The sequence below is a fragment of the Pseudomassariella vexata genome (genome assembly GCF_002105095.1).
Source record: "Pseudomassariella vexata strain CBS 129021 chromosome Unknown BCR38scaffold_9, whole genome shotgun sequence".
NCBI lineage: Eukaryota > Fungi > Ascomycota > Sordariomycetes > Amphisphaeriales > Pseudomassariaceae > Pseudomassariella > Pseudomassariella vexata.
In genome coordinates, this window is record NW_024467964.1 from 1,208,114 (window position 1) to 1,228,957 (window position 20,844).

Here is a 20,844-nt window from a genome sequence, read left to right on the forward strand (position 1 = left end):
CGTCAGCTGGATAGGAATCGTTCTGTGGTTTTGGCCACATGAACACCATACAAGTACATCAATACACGGAATCTAGCGAACGAGGTGTTATACCGCTATTATAGATGTCGTTTCTGGCGAAGGAAGTTGTGTGCAGCTATACATATCAGATAACTACATATTACGCTGATAAATGCATTAAGCAGTTTGCAATTGGTCGGAAGTCCATTGCCGATCAGTTGCACGTAAATGAGTTGGAGGCGCAGCAGCAGTAAGCACGCAAGCAGCGGATAGGCGGCTTTATCATCTTCTCCGCGCGGCAAATGTCACGAACAGCCAGTTCTGCCATCTTCTCCAATTGACAGTTGATTGCATTTGCCCGGAAGTCCTTGCCTGCTACGCTCGCCCGCAGACTCGCAGACTTGTATTGCCAAAACTGCGCAGATTGCGACTGTTTTTGGAATCCTACAGGAAGCTTGCGCGACGGCGCCATTCTAAGATCGGGTCAATCTGTCGTCATAGTGTGGGAAAGCCACCGTAACCTTGGGATTTTACCAGAAACTTCGTCACGACTCATCACCTATTACCCTGCTCTCCATCAAACGGACCCTCTCCCCAGCTTGACCCGCGAAAGCTCCTTCCAAAATGGCTTGGGAACTCACTCGCCGCCGCTTTGTTAGGGCCATCAATAGCAAGTTCATCTTTGATCGAGTGGTACGTTCGAGTTTCTGTGTTTCTGTCACATGCTCTCAGCAGCACAGCATAGAACCGGCCATTCCTGTCATCACTGTTAACGTAGCGTCACCATCTACTTCTATTCATCGAGACTGACTCTATTCTCACGACCTAGCCTCTACTCCATGCGATTATCTTCTTCATAGAGATGGCAATCGTTGCTCGGCTGGTGTCGAGGTTCAACGCCTACTACGATGAGCGACCCCGTATGTTTTCTCTCCGTGGTCTCGCTGTGGTCGGTTTATGATGGCCCTCTCTAACTCACTTTTCAGTCCTCACCATGATGGTGACCAACGCCGTCCTGGGTGGCATAGCCGACACTGTCGCACAAACCATCACATCCGTTCGACAGCGCGCACTCCGCAAGCCGGGTGGCGTCGGCAAAGACGACTCTCTGGCCCTCGAAATCCACGAGCTCGATAGCAAGAACCCGCTCTACGACCGTGACCTGATTCCTGCCTCCAAAGCTCTGCCGCCGCCCTTCGATTTTGAGCGCTTGACTCGATTCATGGCTTATGGTTTCGCCATGGCTCCGCTACAGTTCAAGTGGTTTAGCTTCTTATCCCGCGCATTCCCAATCACAAAGGACAGTGCCTTCGGACCAGCGATGAAGCGAGTTGCTTTCGACCAGCTGATCTTTGCACCGTTCGGTATCGCGTGTTTCTTCACAGCCATGACCATTGCTGAGGGAGGGGGACGACGAGCTGTTGCACACAAGCTGAGAGATATGTACGTGCCGACACTGAAGGCCAACTTTGTAGTTTGGCCAGCAGTGCAAATTGTCAACTTCAGGCTGATGCCTGTGCAGTTCCAGCTGGTAAGTTTTGCTATTTAGATTGAACTGGACAGTCTTCAATGTAATTAACAAGTTTTCCAGCCTTTCGTCTCGACAGTTGGTATTGCGTGGACGGCATACCTCTCGCTCACCAATGCGTCCGAGGAAGGACCGGAAGCCAACGCTGCGCCACGATCTCCCAATATCCGTCTTTCGGATTGAGTGTAAGAAATACTGCCAAACGATAGGATATTGGCACAAAAACAGGGCCCGAAGAGCAATGTGGTTCAGGGCGTACTGTACGTTGGGGACGTTACTGGCTATCGACCCTGTCATCGCGACGTACATACAAGTGAGCAGAACATGCGCGGCGTTTCGGATGTCATTATTTTAAACAGACGATAGGGGGGTCGGCGTTATGCTTTTGTACCTAACAATTCAATTAAACTGCGTTGCATGCAAAAGTTGCTGTGTAACTGGCTGACACGATGCACTGCTCCAAGACCTCGAACCATGTGATGTGGCATGACACGCCTATCTGGGCAGGATGTCGGACACAGATCCTGAATATACGTCCGACCTGCCCCTCTAGAAAAGGCTTTATCATGCGACTTTCCGGACTTATCTCGCAGGAACTAACGTGAGTATACCTTGTTATCAGGGCAAGCCGCGGGTCTGGGTTGGGTTGTCGAACGACGAAAATAGTCGCATTGTACGCTAGTCCCTACGTGTCACGTCACAGGCTCTCACCCCACCAAACTCTGCCCCTCCTTAGCAGAAACAGCTCGAGAGCGAACACGGTCTTGCGTGTTTTTTTCCCAACAGACCACATCACCTTTTCTGAAGTACCTCAGAAAAGTTCTTAAATATCTTGATTCTCCTCAAGTCTCCAATTCTCGAGCCTAGTTTTACTGTCCACGTTATTGCATCAAAAAAGCTGTCAACATGTCTCTCTCCAGCAAGCTATCTATCACCGATGTCGACTTGAAGGGCAAGCGGGTGCTGATCCGAGTAAGCCTCCAAGCCCAACATGCATTCATGGACCATATGACAAGATGCCTTTGCGGGGTCCTGTCAATCGGTCCACTCGATCCTGTTCCTACGATAGAAGATGGTTAACAAACAACTCCGCAGGTCGACTTCAATGTCCCGCTCGACGCCGATAAGAAGGTCACCAACAACCAGCGTATCGCTGGTGCCGTGCCTACCATCAAGTATGCCATCGAGAATGGCGCAAAGGCTGTCGTCCTCATGTCCCACCTCGGTCGTCCCAATGGCGCACCCAACGCCAAGTACAGCCTGAAGCCCGTGGTCCCCGAGCTCGAGAAGCTGCTGGGCAAGAGTGTCGAGTTCGCACCCGACTGTGTGGGCTCCGAGGTCGAGTCCATCGTCAACAAGGCAGACAACGGTCAGGTTGTGCTGCTGGAGAACCTGCGCTTCCACCTTGAGGAGGAGGGCAGTGCCAAGGACAAGGATGGCAACAAGACCAAGGCGGACAAGGCCAAGGTTGACGAGTTCCGAAAGGGATTGACTGCGTTGGGAGATGTTTACGTCAGTGAGTACTCCTTTCACTCTTGTCGTCCGGTTTCGTTTCAGGAGATCATGACTGACCGACCCCACCCCAGACGATGCTTTCGGCACAGCTCACCGCGCACATTCCTCCATGGTCGGTGTTGACCTGCCGCAAAAAGCCGCTGGTTTCCTCATGAAGAAGGAGTTAGACTACTTCGCCAAGGCACTCGAGTCGCCCAAGCGGCCGTTCCTGGCTATCCTGGGCGGCGCCAAGGTATCCGACAAGATCCAGCTGATCGACAACTTGCTCGACAAGGTCAACTCGCTCATCATCTGCGGCGGCATGGCCTTCACGTTCAAGAAGACGCTCGAGGGCGTGAACATCGGCAACTCGCTGTTCGATGAGGCCGGTTCCAAGACGGTCGGCGACCTGATGAAGAAGGCCGAGAAGAACGGCGTCAAGGTGGTGCTCCCCGTCGACTATGTGACCGCAGACAAGTTCGACAAGGATGCCAACACGGGCGCCGCCACGGACAAGGATGGCATCCCCGACGGCTGGATGGGTCTCGACTGCGGCCCCGAGTCCATTAAGCTCTACCAGGACGCTATCAGCTCGGCCCAGACCATCCTGTGGAACGGCCCGGCAGGTGTCTTCGAGTTTGAGAAGTTCGCCGGCGGCACCAAGGCCACCCTCGATGCCTTCACGGATGCCGTCGCCAAGGGCGCCATCGGCATCATTGGCGGTGGCGATACCGCGACAGTCGCCGCCAAGTATGGTGCTGAGGACAAGTGCTCGCACGTCAGCACGGGCGGAGGTGCCAGCTTGGAGCTGCTGGAAGGCAAGGCTCTACCCGGTGTTGTCGCCCTGAGCAGCAAATAAATGCATGGTGGTATCGCGAAGCTTTAAGCCCGGGCCGGTAAGTCAACATTACCAAAGAGGCTGTACGGTATGTTCCCAATGCAAAAATCCTCCGTGGAAGTTACGACTCCGGACTGAGAGTAAAATAAGTAAATCGGGCTAGTGAACAGGGGCTGGATGCCGATGCACTGTGAACAGTATTACGTCACTACCCTAGAACAAAACAAACATAAATAGTGCACAAAGTCCTCTATAATTGTGAAGTCAATATCTACCAATCAAAGTATATTATTGCTAAATTACGTAGAAGCCTGGTGTTTCCATGTCACGATGTCGAACCAAGCAGCAGAGATTTGTGCAGGCTGTTCCAAAATCACAATCCGGCGGGAGTACTGTTCAAATACTGGTGCATTAATCCGTTCATCTGCATAACGTCCGTGTCCCTGACGTACAATCCCAATGTCTTTTATCTCACAAGGGTGCCATCTGCCAGAGTTTTCCCTTTCTTGTTAGCCTTTACCGCTTCTTCGATGCATCCACCTTCTTCAGCTCATCCCTATCAAAGTTATCAGTATTTATTCGTATGACGGAGTAATGTTTTGCGCGTAGCAGCGGAAAGACATCTAATGTATGTGGTTCGAAGACGGGATTGAATCAAAGGACTCCAACAGGTATGGTTCGAGGACAAGGCGGAGAGATGCTAAATGGGGAAGCGTAGGTAGGGAGGCGCTCACCGCAATTGGGTCGAGAAATCATCCGTAGTATCGGCGTCATCCCAGCTTTCTTCCCACAGATGTCCTGTCGTGCCATCGCCCTTTGCTGCTTCCGTTTCTTCTGCGGGCCAATCTACGTGACTGTGTTAGCATCATAGCCCCGTGGCTTTGGATAATATAGCTGTCGCGGCGCGGACGAAAGGGAAGCAACGGAAAGAACCCAGTGAAGGGACAGGGCGGGGAGGGGGAAATAAGTACCTTCAACGGGGAAATCCTCAAACTCGTCGTCTTCCTCCAGAGCTGCTGCCGACTTCTGCGCTGCTTGCTGGTCGTGCTTGGGCTCATTAGTGGACTTGTCAGCCGGCTTTGGTGTAGATGCGGACGCCATGACGGGATATGTTGGTTGTCGGGTGTGGGTGTGTTAGGTCAGTTATGCCTGGGGATCGAACAGGATGGTTGGTAGATTGTCGTGTTGCTTCGAGTGAATTGTTGGTTGCGATGGAGAAGCTGGCAGCCCAATGTCTCCGGAACCAGCAGTTGTACGGACGTGGTAATGAGGCAAGGCTGTTGGTGAGGCTGGAGCTATTGTGTGGACTTGAACGGCAACGCACGTTTGAAGCCTGGAAGCACAACGAAGGCGCTCGGGCCAAGCGATAGACCGGGCCCGAGGCTCCGACTTACCAATTGACAGGAAAGGAAGTTGCGCAAATAGATTTGCCCGACTGTCCGTGATGGATTCGTTTATTGGCCAAGGGAACTGTGGTGGTAACTCCGCGTCGCTTACTTCATACGCCGGCGATTCTGATGTTAGCTCCGCGCGTTCAATCTGAACAGCTGAGCGAGTCGCTATTTATTCACTCTAAGCCTCTCTTTATTTTCACCAAGCTCGAGCACAATCTCTTTTCCTCTCTCCATGGCCTTTCTCCTTTCTCTAAAAACTGCGTTTCACTCCAATGAACGGTACTTTCGTGTGTTTCTATTTGGCCCTACACTGCCTAGTCGACCGAGCTGAATTCGAACATAGCCTTGGCTCGATGACTGACTAGACTGGCTGAAAGACGTCATCCCATCTCCTAAGGCCCTGACAGCTCGAGTCAATTGACTGCTGGACCTCAGCTCAAACTCAAATGGTGTAATTACTGGTTTAGAACCGCTCCTTTTACAATAAAGACCTGGGAAATCGACATCATCACCATACCGCAACGCTATACATTTCTGTCGGAAAGCTTCCAAGTCATTGTTCGGAACAGCCGAGTCAGCATCGGCCGTCTCGGCTTGATCTTTGCCCCGCCACTAGTACTAGCGAATGTATTAGTTAGTGGCGGCCTTTTCATACGCTGACGAGGCAAGAGAGCGCCAATGACAACTTCTTTTTCACCTTCCACTTTTTCCCGTTCTGTCTCTCATTATTCACGATGAGTAGACTGGGCTCCTGGCTCCGAGGCTCAACGCCCCGGGCGAGTGTCAATCCCAGCCCTGCTGGCTCGCAGGTCGACCTGATGGCGGCTGAAATGGCTCAGATTGAGGATGCCATGGCCAGCGCCTCAAAAATCATGAATGACGACATCGAGGGCGCTGAGGCGGGTTTGAGGAAGGGGGACTCGGTATTTCATTCGCTGGGCATGGGCCTCACGACCTTCATGAAAAGCGTCCTGGGTTTTGAGAAGGATATCATGACTGAGGCCAGCAATCGGCTGAACGACTGCGAGACGGCCGCCTGGAATGAGATGAAGAAGGCTCAAAAGGAGGCTGCCGCGAACGGTAGCGGGGCGAGTCAAATATACCCGCCGGGCACTGAATTTGCCCTGATAAATGCCGAAGCTCAGTTGATGGGCGCTGTCGTGGCCGTATTATATGAGAGCTTGACGGAGGGAATCCGCGGGTTTTACAAGCTGCGAAAAGCGTTCGTCACGCTCGACGGAATTATGACGGCAGAGGCTGAATTCCTGAAAAGGCGCGGGATGCAATCGAATCAGACCCAGGACCAGCTTCCGCCGGCGTTGAAACCAGTGGAGAAGACGACGCGCATACTGGATGAGGGCGACAAACCGGAAGACTCCGATATGGAATTTGTGGATGCTCCAGAGGCACTATCTGGGACTCATACCCCAGCGCCGCAATACCAGGGTCATCTGCAGAAGCAGGCCGGAGCGGAGGAGAAGATGGCTGAACTTAGTATCAACTCAGAGAAGACACAAACCCCGTCTCCCAAATCCTCACCTCCACCTCATCAATTTGATCATGGTTCCGATTCGGACATCTTCAGCAGTCCCATCGATGTTTTTATCCACTCTGGGGTAAGCATGTGCTTCGGCATTCTGCTTCTCCTCATCTCCATGGTTCCACCAGCATTCTCGCGTCTGCTATCCGTGATTGGGTTCAAGGGTGATCGTGAACGCGGCATCAAGATTTTATGGCAAAGCACACGCTTCGACAATATCAATGCTGCTGTTGCTGGGCTCATGCTACTGGGATTCTACAACGGCCTCCTCGGCTTCGCCGATATTCTCCCGTCCGATGAGGATGTTGAAAACGGCGCGATTGTCGGTTACCCTCGGCGAAGATGCGCCGAACTTCTCCTGAAGATGCGAACCACATATCCCGATTCCAGATTGTGGCGGCTTGAAGAAGCACGCGCTCTATCGAATACGCGCGACCTCCACGGGGCGATCAAGATCCTTACCAGCAATACCGATTCGCCGATGCGTCAAACCAAGGCTCTCAACAACTTCGAGCTGTCTCTGGACACCATGTTCGTTCAAGACTACCCGGCAATGCGCGACCACTTCCTCGCCTGCATTGAGCTCAGTGATTGGAGCCACGCATTCTACTATTTCTTGGCGGGTGTAGCCGAAGTCGAGATCTATCGCAACGCGTACCATTCCACTACTAACGACGAAGCTCAGATCCAAAGGCACAAGAAAAGGGCCGAGGAGTTGATTCGAAAGGCTTCCACCGTTGCGGGGAAGAAGAAACTCATGGCTCGGCCGCTGCCCTTTGACCAATTTTTTACTCGCAAGGTGCAAAAGTGGGAGGAGCGGAGCAAAGAGTTGAAAATTGACTTTGTTGATGCCGTGGGGACCAGTACCGTGCAGGAAATGGTGTACCTATTGAATGGGTACAAGAAGATGGGATCTCCTGAACTGGAATTAGCATCGAGATCATTGAACTGGCATCGTCTCACAGCACCAGAGGAGGCGAGTAAGAAAATACAAGCGGAGAAAGACGAGAGCGCGGTGATGGATGTATGTCTGTCTGCCATCTATCGAGCTTTGGGGCGGACTGATGAAGCCCGGGCTTTGCTGGAAGGGGTAGTCACCATCGACAAGTAAGTTTTTGCCACTTCTCCTTCTCTGCGGCATATTACTGACACGACACAGACTAGTATTCAAAGGCCCGACGAAGGACGACTATGCTCTGCCATCAGCTCATTACGAAATGGCGGCTGTAGCATGGGCCGAGGTGCAACATCAGAGGTTGCAATTGAAGATCTCCGGCATCACGCGCGACTCCGTCGAAGGCAAGGATGCAGACGCCCAACTGATGAAGAAGACAGCCGAATGTCATGACTGGCTTGATAAAGTGGTCAAGTGGGAGGGCTTTGTACTTGATATCCGGATCGGAATGCGTGTCCAGACCGGCATGGACACGCTTAAATGGTTCAGACGGGAGCAAGGCTGGGCTGCCATTTGATAGGCGAAAAAAGGTCGGAGGGAGTGACTGGCTTGAACTTTTCTGCAAATGAGGATAGCTTAAATTATCGGCATATAGACGTTCCCGAGGGTCGGCCCAGGATACTATAGAGAATGGTCTGTAAGGATGATTGAGTAAAAGTCCGAGTTGGGAGCACACGGAGCATAGGTTATTTGGAGTCATGGCGCGCTATATAGCAACGATAGCGACTATATAGTGCCAGGTTGCGTTTCCATCGAGGCTCAGTCTCAAGAACCGTTTTCGTGAGAGACCGGTAAGCCGCCTGGTTTGTTTACTTCATGCCGTACCCCTGTTTTACCGAGTTATCTTCAACGACGCTCCAGAATCCCAACCACCAAGAAAAGCCAAGAAATTAGGACCCAGGTGTTCAACAACATACCCGCCCTCTAACAGAACCACAGCTGGTACGTCGGCCAGCTGGTCCCTCACTGTTCGAGCCATAACCGCATAGTCTTCCGTGTCGATAGCGAAGTTTCCCAACGGGTCAAGCCGAAAAGTGTCGAACCCCATACTGATAACTAAAAACATGGGATCATGCTTAACGATGTGTTTCAGCCCCTCTGTGAGCAATTTCATGTACTCGGAGAACGAGCTCCCCGTTCTGAGGGGTAAGTTGACGTTCTTCCCCACAGCATCAGCATCCGGCCCCCCTCGCTCATCTACCGAGCCCGTATAGTACGGAAACTCATCCTCACCGTGGATGCTGACGTACAGGACGTCCGGGTCGTTGTAGAAGATCTCCTGGGTGCCGTTACCGTGGTGAAAGTCAAGGTCCAAGACGGCGATTTTCGGAGACACGGGCTGGCCTGAGGCTTGGGACTGGACAGCTCGGAAGGCGCTTACTGCCACGGCGGCATTGTTTATGTAGCAGTATCCACCGGCCCGACGGCCGTCGCAGTGGTGTCCTGGAGGACGACACAACGCTATCACCGTCTTGCCCTTGGCTTGAGACCCGGGTGGGGCGATAGAGGTGCCAATTGCATCCGCGACTTGGTCATGAGGCACATGTATCATCTCGACGGCACGCGCGGCGAGGTGAGCGGATGCGATGATCGAGGTCCAGCTCTCCTGCATGATGCCCGATGATAGGTCGAAGGCGTAGTACCCTGCTCGAGCAAAGACGTCCTTTGGTGGCCTTGGGCCAGGCTGCGAAGTCACTGAGTGCGGGAAGGGGAAGCATTCGGGTAGGACGCTTTCTTGGGGACCTACAATGCCGGCCGATAGCCACAGTGAGTGCGCGGAGGAGACATGGTGCAGGTATTGCTTGTCGTGCGTGAGATGAGCTATCTCGAGGGTTTGTGCTTTGTCCTCTTCCGTTGAGGAGAGCGATAGGAGTTTATAGTTGGAGGCTATGAGTGCTTCGGTGATGTTCCTGATTCTGTCGGGACTTTCTACAGCTGGAGTGAGCTTCGCGCCGACGAACTCGGCCGCCTCGTGGCGGAGGGTGTCTGGGTCGTGCAGGATGATCATGTTGATGACGGTAGTGATGAACTTGGAAGCGCGATTCAATTTTCTGAGACGAGAAAAATTGAAACTTTCGATGTTTAAAGGCCGAGTATTTCAATGGTAGTACCCATAGGGAAGTTCACCCTACAACATAATGGCAGTAGTGATCCAATTTGGGAGCTTTTGGGGCCTACGTCATGATGTCAAGACCCTTCTTCCTGAGGATTCAGCCAAGAATTAGATTAACAACATTGCTGGCCTCTTTCGGGGTTTCAGGGGAATCACTGGACTGGGAGTGTCTCGATATGGGGGTAACAATATGCTCTGCATTGCCAATTCCCTCATTTTTGGTTACACGCTTCACTGATAATCCAGGTAACAATCAGCGGTCAATCATTGTAAAAGATCATGGAGTGAGTTAGTCAGCGAATGAATATTCGATTAGAACCGATTAATTGCATATGTGGCTCTGGGAAAAAGGATAATCATTCACAGAGACAACTGGTCAATCAATCATCTATTTCAATCTTTACAAAACACCCAAAAGCCATTATAGCTCTCGGAACGCTATTCATGGTTATCTATAACAGCTTTTGCACAATCTTTATTTGCCAGAACCCGCGTGTCATCTTATTCTTCACTTTATAGTCTATCCCCGCCTCATAGTTTGGATCGTTTACCTGCCAACTCCTGATTGCTGTTTCTGATGACATCCAACATTCCTCCAAAGACCTTGGACAAATGTTGGTCGTCCTCCTCCAGAGTGCTCTGCTCCATCGAGATGGCCGGGAGACTCTTTGTGGATTGACAGGACGCTACTGGTGTCGGAATTGGTCTCCATCGTCTTTCGGCGAGATGAACGCCTTGAAAGACCATTGGACGAAGAAGAAGATCCCACGGAGCTGGTAGCGCATGGGGATATCGCCTCGTCCGATCATCGGTTGGGGGTGGTGAATGGAGACTGCGGGACATCGTGTGCGTCTTAGTTATCTATGCTTGGCCTAAACCTTGTAGATCGCCGAGGCCTAGGACGCCAACTATAGAGTTGTTCTCTGGAGCTCGTTGTGAGAGTCACAGTTGTAAATTTTTCTCTCATTAGCGTTATTCTCAACCAATCTTGAAACGCCCGAAGACTGCTCAAGTACATAAATACAATAAATTCGTCTTTGAGGTGCTCAGATACTCAATGAGAGGATGGGTCTGAGGTTCTAAAATGATTGCGTGCCGGTATGCAACTTCTATTTTATTATTAACCCCTTTGCTGTTTGCCAACTTCAGATTTGCAATTTGTGATAGGCACCTAGAGTAGAAGTTTCATACATCACGCTAATTCAACCCGGCTTGTTTTGTTCTAGTTACAGGTCGAAGTTCCTTCGAACAAGCCCGAGGCAATTTCTTTACACTTGACAGTTTGGTGTAATTGCTCAGATGAGCCCTTGTCCCATTATAGGCTTGAGATGCTTCTGTGTGGTCCTTAGCCACCACGTTTGCTGTATATTTCAGCTTTAATGAGATTATTTCCAAAGGCATGTTGTATTCCTCCTAAACTGGAAACCTTGAGATAGGGGTGTGGAAGAGTATGAACGACCAAGATCTCCCTGCAAGTGGCAAGTGCAACCGCACCGTCACATTGCGGCAGCTAACTCAAAGGTATCTGATAAACTCTACAAATTCAGCTCGAGAAAGCGCGAGGTGAGATGGAGTGTCTAGCTCCCCATGTTTCCCGGACATCTAACACAAGAGGTTTCGACGTTTGAATCGTGTATTTATATCTCAACGACATGACATGAACCACTGCCACGGTGCACACCACAAAGAAATTGTTTTCTCCTAAACTAATCCATGATGTCAATTATCCCTCTCTCACTCCTCACTTCCCCTCCTCTTAATGCCCAAACAAATCCCGACGCCCCTTCTGTGGCATCCGGGCTCCCAACTCCGCCGTGGGTGCAGCCGACGCGGTCGCAGTCCCCGCCGGCAGCCCATCGTAGCAAATAGCGCCAAGTTTGCAGTAACAGGAGTTGGCGCACAGCTCGCACAGGTTCGGGTCGTTGGGGTCTTCGTAGCCGAGTTCAAAGAAGCTGCAGGATGAACTCTCGCGTCGGCAGTAGAGACAATTGTTACAAATGCTCATGTCCAAAGGAGCTGCGCATCCTTTATCGCAGGTAAGACCGCATGTGACGCAGGATGGGTCACAGGAAGGCCATTGGGCGAGGGCCGTGGGGAGGAGGCAGAAGGTGATTTGGAGGAAGTCTGAGATGCGCATCATGGAAAAGTCAATTTGTTATTGTTTTATGTGAGTGGTGTATGGTTCTGTGCTGGAAGGGCTCGAGTAAAGTTGAGCAAATGGATGAGGTTGGCTGACAGTAAGCAAGCAGTGCTTGATGCGAATATATGAAGTAGATATGTGGCTCGTATTCCTCCCGGGTTCCGTTCGCTAGCGAGATTATCCGAGCCTGTGAATCCTTTCATAACACCCTACTGGTATGATTTCAATGGCAGAATCTCCCGATGCAACATGGCGGAGGAACACCTGCATAATCGCCTCTCAGGTTGGTTGGGTAATGTGGCGCTAGAAGTGCGCCTACAGATCTGACAGAATAGTTTAACGAGGACGCCACTATAGCGGTCAATGTTTCACACGATTTGGGCCAATCTTTTGACACAGTTGTGTGATGATCTATGAAAAACCCGTATTCGCAAAGTTGTGTTTGGTAGTGTTCTGTCATGTTGTCACTTTAGGCAACACTGACAACACCATATCCCTTTCACAGTACCTGTATCAGCAACCAGCAATTGACTCATGAGACACCCTAATGTGCCAAGTTCACAAGAGTCGATGGTAATACAAAAAAGGGGGTTAGCAAGATCCAAAATCAAAATCCGAATCAAAATAACGAATATTAACCGTTTGAGTGGTAGGTGACACTTTATAAGTTGTGAGTATACTAAATTGCCGCCATTAGTTTGGATATCGCGTGAATGGATTCCGCGAACCTAATTCTAAAGGTAAGCCTTCACTTACAACAAAATTCCATCGGATTTCAGCGTCGGGATTTGGCGATGAAGTTGAACTCGCCCGGTATTGACACCATCACATGTAATATACAAACTCAGTACGCCGGTGGCTACCAGTCACTCAGAGTCCTGTGAGACTCTAGTGGGTATAATATTGTCAGAGAATACAGTTTCTGACAGTAAGGGATATTCCAGAGCCACACAACGTCGCCCGTACTGTTTTCCTGGTCACAAAAGTCACAAAACTTATTGCGGAGCTTGCACAAGTATGAGATTTATTTATGCTGCGATTCCATCCAAGATAGCGGTCAAGAAGTAATCAGCCCAAGCCGTTGATGTCCTTATTCATGAGACTGGCCACCTTCTTCACGATACATAAAACCCCATCACTCGCCAATGCAGTTCATCTTCGAACTCGATACCCTAGTCTATGTCATATGATGAGGGGTTCATATCTCAAACTCGGCACTTTAGTGTCGGGAATCCCTCCTCCGACCATCGCGGTTGAATTCAGCTGGTGACCATCGACACAGAAAGAAGCCAGGATTATGTAGTTATGTAATGTTATCCATATCGTGGTTGATGTCTTGAACTTTTATTACTAATGATGTCAAGATAACGTGAATGTACACCGAGCTGGCCACTTTCATGCGCCAACGCGACCGGCCAACTTAATGTTTGATTTTCTCAACAACCAATTATGGCAAAGTCATATAACGAAGCAGACTTAATGCTAGCCCTTCAAGCTCTCAAAAATGACCAAAAACTTAGTCTCCGACAAGCGGCAAAAACGTACCAAGTCCCCCGAAGCACCCTCCAAACGCGTAAAAACGCGTCCGAGGCGCTGTGGTATTTGCAACGGGACTGGGCATAATGCGCGAACTTGTAAGATCGCATTGCCATCTTCTGGAGAGGAAGATTCAGAGTAGTTTCAATTGATTTACGGCGTTGTGGTTTTACTATCGTAAAATTTCTATGCGAGGTTATGTAAGGGTGGCCAGCTCGGTGTACATTCACGTTACCCCTTTCCTTGATTGTGATGTCCGTAGATTACACTGTTGTTACCCCTGTAAAGACAATTGAATTCCTACAGCTTATACGCCAAACCTACGCTAGTTTTTATCTCACTCTTACAGATGCTATCCCATCCCTTCTCGACAGCTTCCATCCCCTCGCCCCAGTTGACTTGGAACCCCTTGAAGCCCTGCTTCTTGAGCTCCAACCATGCCTCGTTCAATTCATCGAAGTATTCTTTCTCCCCAACCAATTCCATGGCACGGTTGCGCATATCATTGGCGTTCATCAACATGCTGGGGTTTCCGGTACTGAAAAGCTCCAACACATCCGCTTGGGACGTCTCGGAAATCTCTTGACCGATGCCGACCTGGAGCAAGTTGCTGTAGCCTGCCTCCTTGATCTCCGTTGTCCAGCGAGCCCCGACTTTGCCCCGCCCACCAAAGTCGATAAGTACGACCTTGTCTCCCGACTGGACGCCGAGCTTGGAGAGAAACTCGGTCGGTGAGGAGGTGCTTAGAACAATTTCGTCGTACAGGCTGGTTTCCTCCACAAATGGTTGCGAAACCTCGCTCGTGGCCGCCACAACCCGCACGGGTTTGGCCCTTGGCCTGTTCTGCTTAAGTTGATGTGCAAAACACATCCCCACCTTACTGCCCGGCGCGAAGCAGATCACCGTAGCACCTGACAGATCCGCCGTCTCCGGTTCCCACGGTATCCGGGGGTCCATACCCGGATGCACGAGTTCCTTGGAGTCTCCCGGCATAGCAAAGCGATTCATAAGGTACGCCGTCTCAAACATGATTCTCACGAGGGCTTCATACGCGGGACTGTTGGTTTTCTTCTCAATCTCCTCCGCGAGGCCCGCCGACGGAGAAATGACAAGGTAGCGGTTGTAAATAGGCATGATATGCTTTCTATACTCACTCGTGACCAGAACCTGCCCGGCTACGTTTGCATTCTTGACCTCGAGATCCTGGGCTAGCGTGCCGATGGGAACGTAGCCCCAGAGGTAAGACCCCTTTTCCACAGACGGATGCGTAGATTCCAGGACTTCCATGTAGCCCCAGGCGTTGATGAGCCCATATTTGGAGGCATCGTTGTAAGGGGCCGGTGTGGTAGGTGGTAGGGGATGGACGTCCCATAAGTTGAGGAGAAAGCCCAGTTTGGTGTAGGTCAGATTGTTGCTTGTGAGACTGAGGACCTTGGTCTTTAGGCGGAGGGAGGATGGGGCGAGGTCTGAGTAGGGCACTTCATTTGGTAGTGAGACGAGCTTCTGCGCAAAGTAATGCTCCTTGTTGAGCACTTGGATGACAGGGATTTCGGCCATGCTGAAAGTGAGTTTCTGCTTGCCGAGGAAGTGGGAGATTAGTGCGGTGAGCTACAATTGTGAAGAGGATGTGCAATTTATAGGTCAACCACAGAGTTACTCGAGTACGTTGAGCACAGCCATACAACGTAGTTAAACATAATTCTTTGAGGTTCTCGCCAGAGTTGTGGAAGTCCGGGGAGTGGAGGGATGTTATCCTTAAATGGGCGAAAGGCCGTGCCTATGCGGGGGCTGCTGATAGCCAAGTCATCCGTAGCGGTTTGTTGCATGTTGAATAATGTGCAAACGGTATGTTCCGTCTAACTCGGAACTTGCCCTGACAGTTACATAGATACTTGGAACACTAGACCAGAAGCTGATTATGATGTGAGCATCAGTCCATCAGCGGACAAACTCTGGTCTTGGGTTCTCAATAATCTCCTTCGAGGCAGGCAAGACACAGATCTAGCCATGAAAGGAATGATCACTAGGAAGCAAGCAGTCCTCGTCCTCAAAATTTGTCGATATAAAGAAATTCGAGGACAATGGATGCTACAAACTCACCTGTCTCTCAAGTCACTCTGGCTCAAACCTAGATACTGCAACGACATACTCGCGTCGGTGCCGTAGCATCTGCGGCGAGGATCTATCTATTGAACCAAGATTACGTCTGGGGTAGGAAGAATTCTCCAGTTGATTGCCATTGATTTATTATCATATTACCACTCCTTCGCAGTCTCCTTCCCTGGCCGTTTTGATCATGACCTTTCGCTGTCCAATAGGTTAATACCGGTACATTTCCATTATCCAGTAGTATGTTTATATAGAAGCCACTTGCGACTAGTGATTAGCGTACGAAATTTGCAAAGGCTAATGCGGCGCATGTCTAAAATTTGGCAAAGGATAAATGAAGTGGGCGCCGAACCGTGAACAACCATATCTAGCATTTCAAGATATTGTCGAATCCCTGGTTTCTTTCGGTGTCTGCGTACAATTTCTACTCCTGGATGTTGGATACTGGGTTATATCCTGGCATCTCACAAGGCGGTTCAGAATGTATGTCATTGACTTGGATAGTATTATGCATCCCAACCAAGATTTTTCCCAACTGTAGATTTCTCATGTTCGCAGCGAGATTCTGGACCTCCCAACAAATAGGTACATATGCTTCACCAAGGAACTCACAATGACCATCTACGCGGAGTCTTTCTAAAAAGGACGCGCAGAGACTGCAAGCTCTGTTGTAGTTTAATCAGTACTGAAAGGCGGTACACTGAGGTCTTTCCACTGACTGGGCTCCAGATTCTAATACCCAAGCAACTAATCAAAAGTCATAAATGGCGGTGTACGTCATGTGACAAGAGTATAGGCGAATCTAGATGGACGTGAATCTGGCATATGTTGAGTAAGTCGATACAGACCTCGTGTAAATAGCAGAATGGCAAGTATCCACCGAAGCAATCCATTGATCTACACGGACCTGATGGACCGATAATGAGTAAATGGGAATTGTGCCTGTGTTCCTGCATGCAGATTCGGAGGCAAGGGTCGCCCTTTGCAACACATCACATGGCATCTTGGTGTATCCTACAACTGACACTAAGTTCTCGGTATTGGACCTTCCTTATTGACAGTTATGCTTCCTTTCGTATGCTATATAAGAAACTTAGTTCTAGTTTCTTGCCTAGAAGGTTCTCAGTGTGTGTGGGACCATTTGAACGCGGCTTCTTGCATGAAGTCATCAGCACCACTCATGCCTTCCATTCCACCTCTACTCCTGTGCCTGCATGCTCTTCTAGTTTCAGCCTTCGACCCAGGAGTCCATGACGCAAGAGAAGAGCTTTGTCAGCACTGAGTTCCCAAGTATAAATTCTCTCACTCGCGAGAAATCTGAAGCTTCTTCTTCCCAAGCAGCCTACCGACCGAGGCCCAACCAGGCCCAACCAGGCCCAAGGCGGCTGGCACCACTCAGGGCTCATGCATCCTGGCTGGTAGTGTGAGATCTCAGTCTCGCTTACGTAGCAGCAGCTCAATTTTTAGTCTTCATGCTTGTATTCCAAGACATCTGTTTTTCAATGGTATCAGTGCTTTCAGCATTGACTCGAAGAACTTTGACTATTTTGGGGCGAACGGAGGAGACATGGTGACGAAAAGCCCCGAGCAGCACGAGAAAGCCAGGAGGCCAACACCAGGAATATCAGGCACTTGATTGGGGGAATGTGTGAGAGGTTCCAAACCACCGGCAATAAGGCGTCAGGTACCAAGATACTGCAGATTGTGGTGCACAAGGTCAATTTGTCCACGGAGCACATGGGGCCCTCAAACCACCAAGTCTCATCGCAAGCCTCAATTGACACGATCTAGTACATGTGAGGGAAGGCACGGTGGCATGAGCGAGTTGGGTTAATGCAAATGAATTCAGGGACGCATCAAAACTAACCAATACCTGATGGTGCACGAGCCATTCAATCACGTGAAGACCGCGTCCTGGTCCGTCCTCCTAACTGAAGCTGGAAATTTTGCGTGGAACGCGGTGCAAGGTGGAATTGACTGAACAGCTTCGAGACCTTAGCTGGCCCATGCAACGAGACGCCCAAACTCTCAAACCCGCCTTCTTCATCCACTCTGTCAACATATTTCGCACAGAAAAAGCCCCGGCGTAGCGCCTAGCTTCTCTATACAGGTTGCACCCGCGCCATTGGATCCTGTTGGAAACTGGACGACCCGCCAGCTGGGAAGTCCCATCGGCGCCCTGTCGCAACTCCCTCCTCCCTTGCCAAAGCAGCATGAAGTGAGGCTCGACAACTTGCAACGACCATGGAGACCCGAGTCTCTCATCAACCTGTCGGGGCGCAAAGCTATACGTCGCAATATGCGCCTCGATTGCGCGTCTACAATAATGCCCTCCTCACACCCGTCATCTCGACCATCCCCACCGGACCGCAATCGCGAACAACGAAACGTGGTACCACGGTCATTAATTACGCCGAGGACGGCTATGACTATGAAGATGATGACGACGATGATGGCAGAAGACGTCCCACCGGCTTGCGCAGTCTGAGACGCGACGACAGCGGCTCGAGAGCAGACGCGAGTGATAAGGTTGGCAAGGAGACGGACGAACCAGTAGACCTTCCAGGCATCTGGCGAGCAGATTGGATGCTGAAGCAGAATAAACCACGGTCGGATCTTAACGCCCAAGCCCAGGCTGTGATACCTGTGACGCTGATTCCCATACGAATCGACGTCGACATTCCTTCGTTCAACCCTTCTCCCGCTTTTCCCCTCCCGAGAGGCTTCCAACAGCCCGGCACGAACATGGACCCAAGACTCTACCACAGCGGGGAGACGACAACACCGTACAAATTGAGAGACATTTTTCTGTGGAATCTTCATGAGACGATCATGACCACTGATCAGTTTGCCTTAATACTGGTGCAAGACTTGGATCTTCCCAACCAAGCATCAATTGCCAGTGAGATCAGCAGGCAAATTCGCACCCAGCTGGAGGAGTACGCTGGTGTCGCTCTACATCCTCTTTTCCACTCTGAGGATACCAACGCCGCCCCTAACGGGAACGCTTCAGCAGCTGCACCCGCAGCTTTGCCCTCGTCGTACCGCAATAGTCCTGCGACTCCCGCCACACCGATGCCCTCGTCAATGCCCGGTGGTTCTGGCACGCCGTTGCGCACTGGCTTAGATACACCAGACAAGGTTCCTACGTCACAAGCCGCCGAAGTTACCGCCAGTGCGACGCCTCTCCCCATTGAGTCGCATGATTCCAGCCCTGACGACACATACCGATGCATAGTCACCATCAACATCAATCTCGCGTCGTATCTCTACACCGACAAGTTCGAGTGGTCATTGTTACACCCACCAGGAACGGCAGAATCATTCGCAAAGATCACTTGCTCTGATCTGGGACTTGCTGGAGAATGGGTCCCCGCCCTTACGCATGCTATATACGAGGCCGTACTGCGCCTGAAGAAGGAAGCATGCGAGTCTGGTGGCCTGGTGGCTGGCTGGGGCGCCATGGGCGCCGAGCTTCCCAACGACGCTGCTCATGGCGCAGATGCCGGATGGCGATATGACCCCGAACACCTGGCGGATGAGTGGGAGCCCAAGACGGAGCTGCTGTCCAAGGAGGAAATGGAGAAGCGAGAGGGCGACCGTGAGCGACAAATCCGTCGGCTTCGTCGCGAAACGGCACGATTCAGCAGCAATGCCGGCATGTTCGGTGGCATACCGCTCGGTGGTGTCGGTGTTGGCGTCGAGGTGGAGGAAGAGCGAATGGGCCGTGGCGAAAGGTCGAAGAAGAAGCGCAGATTTAGGAGTCTGAGTCCGCTTGGCCGATCTGGCACGCCAGGAGGAAGAGGAACACCCGACGCCGGATATGGTGGAGGTGGCATTGGCTCTCTTACTGACCAGGAGAGACTCAGTTGGCGCTGCCGACATTGCTGGATTTGGGGCACCAGTGTGTGGGCAGTCCGCAATGGCCCGTATGGGCCGAGGGTAAGATTGATCTGCCCCCCTCCCCCATCCCCCCTTTTTTTCTGTCGTTTTTTCTTCCTCTGTCTCGCGGCGGGCAAGTTTGATATTAACATGAACCTAGTCTCTTTGCGCCAACTGCGGCCGCTCGTACGAGCAAAACAAGAAACTGCCCAGATGGAGCCACAATCTGCATCTGAACGATCCCCGTCCAGTCTAGGTGCCAGGGAAGGAACAACTAGATGCGAATGTTGCTAGAAGGCGCGGATTGCGAAACACGACGCCAAGAAGTGGCGGCTTCCGTCAAGACGAGCGGAAACCTACGGATGCGACCAGTTTGACTATTGATGAGGCGGGAGGTCTTCGTGTTGACACGTCAGCATCTCTTCCGGCTACTACAAGTTGGCTTCAGACCCAGGAAAACGGTCTCGGATCGTAGACCAATATGAAGGCTACGGCGTTTCGGACGGAAATACGGTGTATGGGCGTACTCGATTTCTGTTGATTTCTGTTACTTAGTGCCATGGCCAATCAAGGGCTTCTGGTGACGGACACCTTCATTGATTGCAGGAGAGTCTGAGGGGTAAACGTTGCTTGATACGTGCAATGTTTCTGATATCGGACCTCGATGTCACATTGGAGGCAAGCCACCGAGTGTTGTATAGTAGATAGATATCCTTCAGCTAGCATGTGCCACCGTCAGGAGGCATGCGGTACTGTCTAGCCTCGCTGCAATACGACAGCTCTGGGGTATGATCCCAGTACAATCCTATGCCAGCAACTCATCCATGCAAGTGTGTTTTCCATCCGCGAATCCATAGGGTATGAAAGAGCCAACCCTGTCTGACATGGTGAGGTAAACAGCCGGCTCTTCCATAATCACCTAACGCGACTTGCATGCAGTCTTTGACTCCCAGAAAGAATCGCATACATTGCATTAAATAAGTAGACTACGCTAGTACCCTGTCGTACCGGCCCTTATGATTCGTGTACATCAGCAATGCAAATGCACCATGTCGTGCCGAATCCACTAGTTACACACACTTTCGGCGCGAGATACCGGCGCGACCCCTAAATGAACTGTGCTGCTGCTCTCCCAGATACATACTATGGAAGCAAGCATCATGATAAACCGGATTTTCCGGTGTTGCAAAGCCCTCGCTGCGGCCAATCGTAGGTTTCTGTCGTAGATGAGCACGCGCAATCGGCGTTCTTTTCATCGCCATCAGAAGTGAACGGCAGCAACGTAGCATCTTTTGAGGCCCAGCCTGATCTCACC

At 51.1% G+C, this 20,844-nt stretch overlaps 8 protein-coding genes across 8 annotated transcripts; 4 read left to right on the forward strand and 4 right to left on the reverse strand.

Moving 5' to 3' along the window:
* Window positions 1-624: 624 nt before the first annotated feature.
* BCR38DRAFT_346612 (uncharacterized protein) lies at window positions 625-1,711 on the forward strand (the record flags this gene model as incomplete). The annotated part of the gene is made up of 4 exons (XM_040856263.1): window positions 625-693; window positions 830-920; window positions 987-1,531; window positions 1,592-1,711. The coding sequence occupies 4 exons, from the start codon at window positions 625-627 to the stop codon at window positions 1,709-1,711; spliced, it is 825 nt and encodes a 274-aa protein (XP_040714238.1).
* Window positions 1,712-2,434: 723 nt separating this feature from the next.
* On the forward strand, window positions 2,435-3,881 carry BCR38DRAFT_410822 (phosphoglycerate kinase-like protein; the record flags this gene model as incomplete). The annotated part of the gene is made up of 3 exons (XM_040858513.1): window positions 2,435-2,500; window positions 2,624-3,044; window positions 3,115-3,881. The coding sequence occupies 3 exons, from the start codon at window positions 2,435-2,437 to the stop codon at window positions 3,879-3,881; spliced, it is 1,254 nt and encodes a 417-aa protein (XP_040714239.1).
* A 495-nt stretch (window positions 3,882-4,376) lies between these two features.
* Window positions 4,377-4,961, reverse strand: BCR38DRAFT_486662 (DSS1/SEM1 family-domain-containing protein; the record flags this gene model as incomplete). Its single annotated transcript, XM_040864058.1, has 3 exons — window positions 4,377-4,416; window positions 4,595-4,706; window positions 4,832-4,961. 3 exons carry the CDS (start codon window positions 4,959-4,961, stop codon window positions 4,377-4,379), a joined length of 282 nt encoding a protein of 93 aa, XP_040714240.1.
* A 1,027-nt stretch (window positions 4,962-5,988) lies between these two features.
* Window positions 5,989-8,266, forward strand: BCR38DRAFT_486663 (breast cancer protein; the record flags this gene model as incomplete). The annotated part of the gene is made up of 2 exons (XM_040864059.1): window positions 5,989-7,901; window positions 7,954-8,266. 2 exons carry the CDS (start codon window positions 5,989-5,991, stop codon window positions 8,264-8,266), a joined length of 2,226 nt encoding a protein of 741 aa, XP_040714241.1.
* Window positions 8,267-8,581: 315 nt separating this feature from the next.
* On the reverse strand, window positions 8,582-9,757 carry BCR38DRAFT_486664 (esterase/lipase; the record flags this gene model as incomplete). The annotated part of the gene is made up of 1 exon (XM_040864060.1): window positions 8,582-9,757. The coding sequence occupies one exon, from the start codon at window positions 9,755-9,757 to the stop codon at window positions 8,582-8,584; it is 1,176 nt and encodes a 391-aa protein (XP_040714242.1).
* A 1,683-nt stretch (window positions 9,758-11,440) lies between these two features.
* BCR38DRAFT_239336 (uncharacterized protein) lies at window positions 11,441-12,125 on the reverse strand. The gene has a single exon (XM_040854379.1). It carries the CDS (start codon window positions 12,000-12,002, stop codon window positions 11,619-11,621), a length of 384 nt encoding a protein of 127 aa, XP_040714243.1. The 5' UTR covers window positions 12,003-12,125; the 3' UTR covers window positions 11,441-11,618.
* A 1,570-nt stretch (window positions 12,126-13,695) lies between these two features.
* BCR38DRAFT_438397 (uncharacterized protein) lies at window positions 13,696-15,358 on the reverse strand. The gene has a single exon (XM_040860583.1). The coding sequence runs from the start codon at window positions 15,093-15,095 to the stop codon at window positions 13,839-13,841; it is 1,257 nt and encodes a 418-aa protein (XP_040714244.1). The 5' UTR covers window positions 15,096-15,358; the 3' UTR covers window positions 13,696-13,838.
* A 2,533-nt stretch (window positions 15,359-17,891) lies between these two features.
* On the forward strand, window positions 17,892-19,785 carry BCR38DRAFT_345821 (uncharacterized protein; the record flags this gene model as incomplete). Its single annotated transcript, XM_040856211.1, has 2 exons — window positions 17,892-19,589; window positions 19,690-19,785. 2 exons carry the CDS (start codon window positions 17,892-17,894, stop codon window positions 19,783-19,785), a joined length of 1,794 nt encoding a protein of 597 aa, XP_040714245.1.
* Window positions 19,786-20,844: the final 1,059 nt, after the last annotated feature.

Coding starts and splice junctions, on each gene's coding strand:
- BCR38DRAFT_239336 (XM_040854379.1), bottom strand. CDS start 12,002: ATGATGCGCATCTCAGACTTCCTCCAAATCACCTTCTGCCTCCTCCCC.
- BCR38DRAFT_438397 (XM_040860583.1), bottom strand. CDS start 15,095: ATGGCCGAAATCCCTGTCATCCAAGTGCTCAACAAGGAGCATTACTTT.